The following is a 12,595-nucleotide window of genomic DNA, read 5'->3' as shown; positions in this document are numbered from 1 at the left end:
GTAACTTTAATGATACGGCACTATCGCCGAAGCGAAATTAAAAAATATCCCGTGATGGCGCGCCGGATATTCGCGCGAGATATTTACCTGTAAAATATACACATACATCGGCGATTCATTAATATTAATGTCTTATTTTGTGATTATTAACACGTTCGATACTTATGCCGCTGGTAGCTCGTGCTTACGCACGGATAAATCATCTAGGAATGAGGAAGTGTGAAAAGAAATGTGTTTAATATACATATTTAATATACATATTTAATATACATATTTATTATATTATGTAAATATTATGAACATATATGTTTTTTTTCTTTTATCTTTAAGTCATATAAACTAATATTAGTCAGATACTATTATGTAGGAATTATTTTATTCTATCATTTTTTAACCAATAGAATTTCTGATTCTTTAATTAGTTAATTATACATTTTATCTTTGGCAATCTTCAAATTAAGATTTTAGAAAGTTAAAATTAATTGGATTAACTTTACCTATTTACTTATTTATTTTGCAGTTCGTAAATTTGCCTTATAAATTTTTTCTTTAATTCAATCTATAATATTCAGATATCGATCTCAAATTGATTAAAAAAATTACTTTAAAAGATAAACATATTTATCATATTATTTTACTTATTCGAAAAATAACATTATATAAATTTCTTAATAAACATTTTCGCTTAACGACAGATTCTGTCCTCGCTTCCTCTCTTTGTGGGATATACAAACGTTAGCCATTGAGATGACGGGCCATTGAACGTTTCTCTGTACGACGAGGGAGATGTCCTCCACGCCTCAGTGAACCATAACGCCGTCATTAAGTTTTGCAACGGCCGTTGATAACATATTTTCACCTCGTAGGCGATAATGCGGGAGAAGGTGCGCGCCCACGGCTTGTAGTCGTGAAAGCGTCACGATATTGCGAAATAGTCAATTACATTCATCGGGGCATCGCGTTCCGGTTTCATCGTGCATTGTTCCGAGGCCGGCTAATTTTCGACCGAACGGCAAAACGCGGCGGTACGCCAATTAAAGTCGTAATAAAATAAAACGGCGCCGAATAATTAGCGCGAGACACGAGACGCGGTCCTCCTCGCTCTCTGACTTCGTTGCGTTTTTTTCTTTCTTCTTTTTTCTAGTACTACAAACAATCCTGTTTTGTTGCCAGCTACTGCTACCTTGGCATACCATATTGAGGAGTGTCTTGTCGTCGCGCGACAACACAAAGAGTTATACATATATACATCCGAGCTATTCCTTTCGTAACATATCGCTTGCACTATAGCTGTTTTTCGTTATTACACACATCGTGATAAATTATTCAAAATCAACAAGCCTCGCATACATAGTTTAATATTTATTTCTCGTCATTGACATAATCTTAAAATATCACATGGTTCCAAAGATCATTATTGCTTATATGGAATTGTTTACTATCCTATTTTTTAAAAATTATTTGGATATTGATATTATATAATTAGTTGTAAATAAGTTGACAAGCTAAAATGGAACACAAAAAATAATGACAACAATTTTATATTCTTTTCTGAAATTATTTTTTTATCTCTATTATAATATTCTGGAATTAATATACATTGCGTTTAAACAGATAATTTTTAACTAATAACAAGACATTAAAATAATTGTTTGTAATATTCTTCTTCAAGATTAGCACTTCTGTTGCTGAAATAAGAAACTAAAAGTTAGCACAAAGTTAACATTTCTACACGAATCTCGAAATGCCCTCCGAAATTTTATTCATTATAAATCTTGAAAAAAGCCCTTAATCTAAGTTTCTGTGCTCAAAGCAGCTTTATCTAAGGACAGCATGAGAGGTACGGTTATAATGACTGAAATTGCGGAAGGCCAAGGAGTGGATCCGCGCTGTGGTCCACGTCGGGTGAGGCAAGCTGTAAAGACCTTCTCGACAACCACCGACACATACATCGCGCAGTGATCCGTGTGCCTCAAGGCCGCTGGAGAACCAAGCATGAAACTAGTTCGACCGGTACGAAAGTATGGTAGCTATCATATAGCTAAGGCGTACGTATAGTAGATCGCTCAAGCACTCGCGGAAGACGGCTGCTCGGGAATTCACCGCGTAGAAATGTATGGACTTGGAATGTATCTTCCTAGATGCCTTCAAGAAATAAAACTGGATATTGGCATTAGTATTCCGTATCATTGGCCATTCAATTTTTTCAGCATCAGCAACTTTTTACAACCTTACTGCAAGACGGTTCAATAATCGCTGAATCAACAAAGGTAATCTCCTATAAATAACTTATTTTATATAAATTTTAATAGCCATCTTATTAATTTAAAAAATTATTTGATTGTGTTTGGATAAATATTACATCACAAAGAATTATGAGACATTTTATAAGCGGTTGCAAACTTCAAAAGAATTAATGATGAATATACGAGCTCGCATATGAAAGTAAGTTGAATAAATGAAAAGATATAGACGGTGAATTTTTTACAGCAAAGGGATGCGTAATCGTTGATGAGTAATCGTATACTTTCTACTGGTTAAAGAAGTTTTACAGCTTGCACATATGGCCTTGAGACTCAGGCGCATTCGAGCGAAGAGCTCGCAGGGCGAAGAAGCCGCGCTTCTTCGTCGTGACTCTGCGAAGTGGCGGATGATGGTGCGGAAATACGAGGGCTTTTGCGTCCTTCCTATCGCGGATTCTTGACACGTCACTCTCCGTAAGAACGTTTCAAATGCGCGACTCGCTTGGGCGGAAGAATCTTACGTCGGTCACGTGTTCCGAAGCAAACGTATTATTACGTTCACTTTGTTCCATAAAACGAGCAAAACCGGTCGTTTGATCGACGTACAACGTCGCATTCGGTCGACAACGAGTGATCAAACTAGTTGAGCGTACATCAGCAAACTTTTTGCATAATATAATATACAAGAAGTAATAAATTCAAAGAATTAGATTGTATGACAGATCCCAACAAGTAATTTTATATAAGCAATATCTTAAAAGCTGTTGCTTCAATTTACTCTGGTAAACATAGAAATCTGAAAGAAGTTATGTTCTCGAACAAAGTATTAAATTTTTGTAAATATGGCTTTTATTTTTATATCTTCAACGCAATCTTTATATTGAATAAATAAATCGATTAGCAAGTAACGCTAAATTAACGATAAAAATAATTAAAATGCTAAAAAGATTGTACTTCGAATGTTCAAGAGTTATCCTCAGATTATCTCTGATACAAGCGCGGGTTGCAGTTACAGATAGTATCTTAAGCATGACCTTATATCTTTGACAGGCAAAATTATTTATCAGCTTTATGTTACTTCTCAGACGCTAAAACGACTAAGCCACAGCTATGCATGTTCATGTAACGGTACTCAACACAGCGAGCACTCTTCGTAACCTCGTGAACTGTGACCCTAATTTTCCCCTCTCTATTATAATCCGCTCCATTTTTTCCTTCACGATTATGCCGCCCCCCTAGATTCCGTTGCCTGACTCGTCAAAACATCGGAACAGACTACTTTACTATTACGTAGCACAATCGTGAAGTATAATAATTTTCTATTAACCAGAAGCAACATTTAATTCAAGAATTTCACATTAATATTAAAATATATGGTTTTTCGATTACTAAATTTTTTGAGAATTATGATAATGTCTTAATTATTTTTGATAAATATATAAAATCGTTCAAACACAGGAGATATAAACAAAGTGGATACAAACAAAATAGAAAGACACAAATAAAATAGATACATACGAAGTAGATACAGATAAAGTAGATACAGACATTATTATATGAAATAAATCATTCAGATCTCAAATTCATGCTAACTTATAATTTTTTCGTATCATTTGTCATTAAATTACATTTTTTAAAATTATTTATATATATAATATAGCTAAAATAAAATATAAAATTAATAAAAATTTACTCGGACAGAGAGAGAGAGAGAGAAAGAGTAAAATAAATCACTCAAAGACACCAAGTAATTTTCATTAAATCTTTATCGTATCTCATGTGATGATATTTCAGATGCGTTTACGACCACAAAACCAGGAGTTCGTAATGACTGATTTCGCGCCATTAAAGCACAAAGTCGAACGACAAAAAGGGAAAATGACGGTAATTTCGATTATGCATAATTTGTCGGATCCTGTTGTTTGTTCTGTCTCTCGGCAAAAGCACTTTCTCTCCTCGGCACAAACGCTCTTTTGCTCTTGTGTGAGAACTCTCTTCACTCGGTACACTTTATGTCTATACGACTCCACGCAATTCGAGACGTCGCGATATCCCAGATTGCGGCTGCATTTCTTAACGTCAAGACTTATCTCTGAAAGCCGAGAGGCGTAATCCTGTTTCGCTTTAGTGTCACCTCAGATAATCGTCTCGGTCGATTTTTCTTGCGGATCAAACGATTCCATGAGCGGTTTTGCGTAATCGACAATTTGTGCGCGTGCGATTTCCCTCCCGGAAATTCAAGACACGACACTTCTACGCCACCCGGTTCAGCATTTTCACTCGGTGCGAAACTAGAAACTTAGAAAGTTGCTGCTGGAGATGTATTCAAATGCCTGGCGTTGCAGAAAATTGGGCGAGCGCGAGCTGGAGTACTATTAATCTTTTTGAGACGAGGCAACTTTTCGAGATGAAAGTTTTTAGCTATTTAAATCAGAGGTTGCCAATAAGTTTAGCAGTTTTCAAATAAACTAGCGTTAAATAAAAATTACAAAATAAAATAATCAAGAAGAGAGAAAGAGAGAATATTGATATCTTCTTTATATTATAAATAAGATTATTTTTACATTAAGATGTCGTACATTAAGATTATTTTTATTACGTTTATATTTTTTCGATTAAATTTAAGAATTCTCTCTCTTCCTTCTTTTATTGTTATTTAAACATATTAAAAAGAGAATATTAAATATTATAAAATGTGTAAATTCAATAAATGATTATTATTTTCAGTAAATAACAGTTTTAACTTATAATTATATATATATGATAATTTAAATGCTATAGAATGATAAAATATATCTATTAGACGATATATTTATTTCTGTAACTTTTTGACGTTTTTAATCATATCACTGCTATGCACTGTTTCTACAATTTACATCAATGTTTACATGTTACTTCATCTGTATGATGCAATGTACGATGTTAACACAATTATGCCAGTAGAGTTATATATTGACATAGAAAGTGAAAATTCGTTTGTAAACACTTCGGACAACATTAAGCACGACAGTATAAGTAGATAGTAGAGATAATAGACGTACAAAATCTATCGCATTACTTTTCACAAATTCTTTGATTAATTAAAAATATAATTATAATAAAATCATCGAAATAGATATTAGAGCTATAAAATTATTAGCTATAAAATTTTATTTTTCATATAAATTGAAATTAAGAAACTTTGCAAACTATACATATATCGCTCTAAATTCCCTAGTATTTTATTAAGATTGAATGTTATCGTTCAAACCCCCCTCTGCTCAAAATAGTTCATCCCGTGATTCTTGGTGCGAGGTCTTTCATTCGCGATCCCCTCGCACAATAATCAGACAACCCGCAAGCAGAACTGTTCATGTTCATGCTCCCACTTCCCTTGGCAAATGCCGGAAATTTATGCAAGCGCTTTAACATTATCGCTCGGTCGATCGAGGAACGCGACTCTTGATTTTCCACGCGCGTCTTTTTTGCCTTTACATATGCACTTCTATGTCAAGTCTGGTATCAGCGACAAGGCTCTCCCGACTTATCTCGATAGCAAACTTCGTGTAGCCTTCGATAAGTTCAAGGTTTTCCTAGTTTCAGGAAGCCACAAATCGAGTGGCAAAAAGATAATTCTTCAATGCTATGCAACGTTGAACAATAAAGTCATATTTTTACATCAAGAGAGATTTTTCAGTTTTCCTTATAATATTTGCACAGTTAAATGTATAAAGTAATCATTTGTAGACTAATCTAGAGCGAAGCTCTAACTCTAAATTAAAGATCCAAGTAATGAAAAATTTGATCACGATTACGAAAAGAGCGACAACCGCGTTAAAATTATCAGAGAAAAATCTATTTTATTTATAAAATAGATATATATTTATTTATGACGAAAAATAATCAGAATGTCTCTTCTAATAAAAATATTATTATACTGTCATTGATATTAAAATATCGTGGAATATAAATTAGCATGTTTCTAACTTTTATTTCAAATAAATCGATGAATCACATGTGAACTATATGACAGTATTTAGGAGTGACAAATTATATAATAATACAAATGTCATCGTGGTGCTCGTAAAAAGCCATAAATCGTTATCCTCTGCGAAACTTGCGCTGCTTAATTCGATTTCAGCCAGCACTAGCCAACCGCGCATCATAGTATCCTTTAACTGACATTAATTTCATCCCGAACGAATAGTGATTTACGCGGACTCGCCCAACGAGTCGGGTTTCCTCGGCAAGGGATCATTTAGACATTTTTCTGATGATCCTAGCGAGGTTGCTGTACTCTTCGCGATCATAGATCCTGAATCGTAGAGCTTCTCTCGAGTCTACAATTGACTCCTTCGACCCTGAACGATCCTCGTGTTCCGAGAAACACTTTCCTTCGACGGTCCGAGAGACCAGTGACTAATAATTTCCGCAAGTTAACGGATTTACTCGATTGACTCACAACTGATTGATTCGCCGCGTGTGCTTTAGTTATCGACTTAAAAAATCGTCAAAAGTTTCAACTATAATATTTCATATAAAGCTTGCTAATGTTTCGTATTTATAAAAATGACTTATCTTTGATTCTTAATATTATTTAGCATAATAAAATTATTCAGCGTAGTATTTATACATATATATTTTAGTCCCATCCAACGCATTTTTTAATTATATTTTTTAATTATATTTTTAATTAAAATTACCTTTAATTATTCAATTTTAATATTACTTATAATTCTTTCGATACATATCCTATTATGGGTTTATAGAGTCCTTTAGCTTTATTATTGTAATTGTGTTTATTTCTATTTTAATTATTTGACTTTTAATGCTCTCAAAACAATGTCTCTGACTTACTGTTAGTTATACACGTCAAAAATAAACACCATATCTCAGTTTGATACTGACTATGATTCTGTCAAGTTTAACTCACATTCTAACATAACATCATGTGCGTATAGGGTTTACCACGTTACATTAAAGAATAGGTATTACTAATTACAATATTACTATTATAAATCAAAAATGTTATCTAAATGTATTAACGACTCTGTATTGTGATCAATTTTTGTAGCCTGAAGAGGACCCAATTTAGGGTCGAAACGTCGTAATAAAAGAATTATTGCTTTAGCCAGTGTTGGTCAATAAAATACTCTTAACCTTGTTTTTAAAATTCGACTGGCAATCACATCTTACATTTTGTCATATATATTGTGTTGCCTATTAGTGAAATTTCTGCTAAAAGAAGTCTGTTTGTTTTAAACGGACATTTACATCAAAAAATTAACACTCCTTAGATTGAAACAAAATAATTCTACGCAAAATTCCGATGCATACAATTATTAACGCAAAGATATACGATGAATTTCCTTTTCGAGAAACTAGCATCTGTTTTACTCTTTTTCATCGGATCGATAGAACAAGTCAAGATCTTTCAATGTCCTTGAATTTGTCTCGAGTTCATCGTATTCCTCTCTACTTTATTCCTCGCCTCGAATTGCAATTTCTTCTTCTCCTGCTGCTCGCATCAAGCGATGCTCACATCGAATTATCTTCAACAATATCACGATACAAGAATTCAATATATCCAGACTTTAGAATCCCTGGTTTCAAACTTAATTATCAGCGATGCTAGATGAAAGGAAAAGAATGAGGTAAGTGCACGTCCTATGAACTCAGGGAGAATACGTCCGCTAAAACATATGATGACTTTCCACTATACGAAGAAATAAATATCGCAGACATATGTATTGTTCCGACCGACCAAGAAAACCACAACACCTACGCAGGAATGTAAAACTCGAGTCGCGTAATGATGCGGCTCGTCTTGTCTCGTAATCCAACACGCATACGTTGCACACAGCGAGGCAGCTAATATATGTATAGCAGATTAATAAATCTCGAGGCTATATGCAGGACGTGCCCTCTCTTAGTTCGCATTTTTACGGCCGGTTCCACTTGCGGGAGAGAACGAGGAAGGGTCGCGTCTGGCAGCAGTAAATTCTGAATGACAAGGAGAACGCACCTCTCTATCTGAGGATATCTGAAAAATTCGACTTTCTACAATCCTTTCTTGGATAATTCTTGACTTGACCGGAATCTGTTATGCTGTGATGAGATATGCGTTCAAATATGCGTGTCAATATAAAATAATTTAAGAACTTTTTTTATATAAAAGATCTCAACGTCTTAATAATTTAACAAATATATAAAAGTAGATGCAATTTTTTAGTTAATATTAAATAGTATTTATGTACGAAATTTATGTTTAACTAGTTTTATTTATTTATTTAAAAGTAGATTTATTTCAAAAATATTTTTTTAAAATATAAATAATAATTTTTCAAAAGATTATTATTTTAGCATTTAAATATTGGAATTTCTCTCTCCTGAGTGGGCAGATCTTTTTAAATATAATAAGAAAAAAATAATTTATTTTCATAAAATGTAAGACAAATTTACCTTTAAGTATTTATGATTTCCGGTCGTTTCTATATGTAAAATAAGGATTTTTTAAGTATCTCTATTTTAATGTCTAAAATATTAAAATATTAACCAGTTAATCAAGAATTATTATTTTTATGTTAGCAGGTCGAGATGTTTCTAAATTGCCTTATGTCAGTCCTCTCTTATACCGGTCTCTTCTATCGATGTTCCTATACTCGCGACATTCGCGCCGTTTATAATTTGTGTGTTTCGAGGTCGTGGAGAGAAGAAGACCCGGTTTTGCGGGAGGCAGAAAATCTCGTAGCGGCGACGAAGTAGAAACGGCGCCGGTCGACTTCGAGGTTCCTCGACCATGTCGAGAACACACGGGGGGGAAACAGGTGAACTCGTCTTTTCTCTCTCTCTTTCTCTCTTTTGTTTCTTCATTTGACGACCGGATTATCTTCTAGCACGGATTTCGTTGCCGTGAAAGTGCAACGAGCAACTTGTGCAAATTTAAGACGTCAATGCGCTAATTGCTGGAGTAAGAGCGCGTAATTAATTCACCCTGATATAATAATTGCATGCGAGCGATACATCGAGCGAAACGCAAAAACATTACGAGTACGTTGCAAACGTAGTAATTTTCTTTTAAGAATACACAACTATTATGTCTGTTTTATGTCATATCTTTATGATATTCAAGAAGAAGAGATCGGAAGTAACAACAACTATAATTTTCTCGTGTCATAGATGTTATAATAAGTGTCATAAAGACGTCATGGTTCAAACGTGTTCCAAAAGAATAGATGTCATAATCGCCTCTTTTCGTTTTCTATAGGACAACATTTTTTTAGGCGGAAGAAATATTACATAGATTATACACTACGAGGATGTTCTTCGCTTATAAGGCGAGATGACTGACCTAAGCTAATGGACTTCGAGACGGAGTTTGAAAACGTAGGTAGAGATTTGTGGTTATGGGTGACGCATTCGAAAGTAAAAATACTTCAGGGCCGCATGGATTCTTTCACAACAACGATATCTTACATTCGCGGACAACTCATTACATTGCAGTAATCTAAGTTAAGTGCTAAACAAGATTACTGAGTTCATGTGCAATTACAGGAACAATGAAAGAGCTCGGATATATCATTCACGACAGTTTGTTTTTTTGATGTAGTAATAATTATTTTTTAAATATTATAAACTATTTTTCACATAAATTTTAATATGCAAATAAAAATATTAATATATTACGTAATAAATATTTAATTTAAAATAAATAACAAAAGAGGTGTAGATAAAAAATAAATATTTAAAAAATCTTTTTGTAGATCAAATTGCTTTGATATACAATATAGAACATTGTTACAAAAAATTGTTAATTTTAGAAAGTCTACCATATTGAAATATATTTTTTACAAATAAAGTAATTTCTAAAGTGGCTGCTAATTAATGTAAACAGAGTTGCATATAAAATTGAGAACTACTCGATTTCCAAATCGGAAATTGTATAAATATAGAAGAGAAATTACTATGAAAGAAATCGTAAACAGTATATGTATTTAGAGTTTAAAATAGCGGACTACACTACGAAGCGTAACATATCCATGAAACCATTCTAGTAGAAAATTTATTATTGTTTCTAAAGTTTAAATAAATTCAAAATCACGTATTGCAAGCTTTCTCATATTAATATTATAAGTAATCTGTCATGTAAAAATAATTTATGACCTTAATCCGTCATTATGTAACAAATACGATCTAATTTTGAAATCAGCATACTAGTAAATAATTATATTTTCATATACAATTTAATTATATATTATAATTTCAAACTTAATATGTATATTTATATTATATACTATGTATATTATAAAAAAATATAAAATGTGCTAATAAGAAATTATAACAAAAATAAAATTATGAAAAAGATTTTTTAGGTGAGATGATGCTAATATTTCACACTCGAAAGTAAGGTGAAAACTGCTGTCGTTTCACTGTTTCGATATTATTTGTTTTTATCGCGCTAAAATTGCCACGCGCGGGACCAATAGTTTCCATTTCACTAGCTATTATAGATTCGGTGCAAACAGAGCGAAATGACTTTCACGCAAAGAAATCATTCAAGTCACATAGCTCGCCGCACCTTACTAGAAATTCCATAGAAAACTATCGCTGAAATAGAGATATGTGGGCAGTATGAAGAAGTCTTTCGTAAGTCGAAACTATCTTTATACAGAGAGTGGGGAGAAAAGTGGGCCAGCGTTTTTTCAAAGCAAGGCCTAAATAGATAACCATCAAACTTGTATTACTAAACAAAAAATGACATAGAATAGAATACAATATTTCTGACCATTTAATATTTAAAAAAAAATAATTTAAAGATCTCAAGTTTTATCTGTGTATATGTAACACGTGGTTTCAATATTTTTAATGCCTTATAATTAATTTTTATAATAAGCATTTATTAAGTATCCTTCGCCACCAAAGTTTTATTTAGTTTCAACAAAAAGCATTAAAATTTACTCTATGATTGAAACATAAATATTGGTACAATTGTTCGTTAATGCTTTTTCTTGTTAATGTAATGTAATTTACTGCTGATGTAATTTAACATCGTCATTGTAGAGATTTTTAAAATAAAATATTTTAGTTTTATCAATTACTTTTATATTAATATTAGCTATATTAATATATTACATAAAAAATGATAAAAATTTATATGTATTTATTAACTTAAACATATCTTTCTAAGGTTTAATTTAATGCAAGAGATCATTAATAAGTATACTGCATTCTCGCACGTATTCTCAACTTAACACAATACTCACGTTAACCATCCGTAGTCAGGTTTCTGTAGCTTCTTCTAGAATATCTCCAACAAGAGCCCGTTCGAGCACCTCTTCGAACCCTCGTACAGCCGACACTTTATCACTTATATACCAGACAAGTGTCTTCATCCAGCACTCGATATCGAGACACTCCGCGCACTTACTGCTAAGTTCGCGCTCCACTCCGAAGATCTCTCGAGTCGAATAACTGATCTCGTTGCGGAAACGGAAATCAAGAGCGCAATTTCCGGCAAACAGGTAAAAAAATGAGAAATAAATCCTGAGCGAATCGAGGCACGAGAGCGGCCCCGCGAATGGAGCTGCTTGTCTAATACCGACTGGCTGGAATTGGTGACTGACTGTACGCCGGCTACTCGCACCATGAACTGCCACTCGTGGATCCGAAGCCGATCACCAACCATCCTGGCTGGCCTTCCTCCTCCTTCTCCAAGTTACTGCCGGCGATCCTCTCTCTTTTTCTCTCCCTCTCTTACCCCATGACCGAGCCATGTTGTTGTCTCTTTCCTCGTGTGGCGAGGAAAGAAGCTGAGTATCATTCAATTGACTAAAACACAATACACTTCTAGAGCAAGCAATCGACACTTTGTCTACGCGATCAGCTGATGAAGACTTTGATGAAGCAACACGTTATATAACCTTGTGTATAAGAGTAATATTTTTTTTCTGACAAATATATAAAGGATATTGAAGTAAATGCTTTTTAGTAAGTACTTTCTATTTTACATAATTTATATTTCTTTTTATTTTCTCTGCTTTATTTCTGTAATTTACTTGCGTGCTAGAACAAGTTTAAAATCAAAATCGTTCTTAGACTTCTAGCATAAACTTGAAATAAATCCTGAGCGAACGGAAATGAACTGGAAACGTTGATTGCGCTGTGTTCTCTGATTCTATTTTCCCTCAACGTTTCATTTCGCGTTTGAGAAACATGTAATTTTAAACAGGCAGATCTACATAGAGGAAGGTTAAAATGAAGAAGAGAGCGTGCGGGCTGTAATTATAAGAGCCTAATGACAGGATTGTCGAAAGAGCGCTGCGTTGATCTAAGTACAAGGCATCAATGATAATATCGTTCTCGATGACAATATG

At 33.5% G+C, this 12,595-nt stretch overlaps 1 protein-coding gene across 1 annotated transcript in view; it reads right to left on the bottom strand.

The window, feature by feature from the left end:
• Calpc (calpain C) overlaps window positions 1–11,883 on the bottom strand; it is a 33,002-nt gene extending 21,119 nt beyond the window's left edge. Inside the window, exon 1 of the mRNA XM_083044058.1 lies at window positions 11,486–11,883. Coding sequence (XP_082900184.1) covers window positions 11,486–11,494 — 9 coding nt within the window. The 5' untranslated portion in view covers window positions 11,495–11,883. The remainder of the gene's footprint in view (window positions 1–11,485) is intronic.
• Between the last annotated feature and the right edge of the window lie 712 nt (window positions 11,884–12,595).

Source organism: Prenolepis imparis, unplaced genomic scaffold, assembly GCF_030444845.1.
Source record: "Prenolepis imparis isolate NDT839.2.m4 unplaced genomic scaffold, iyPreImpa1.0 SCAF_8, whole genome shotgun sequence".
Taxonomy (NCBI): Eukaryota; Metazoa; Arthropoda; class Insecta; order Hymenoptera; family Formicidae; genus Prenolepis; species Prenolepis imparis.
This window is presented reverse-complemented; position numbering and strand designations above follow the sequence as displayed.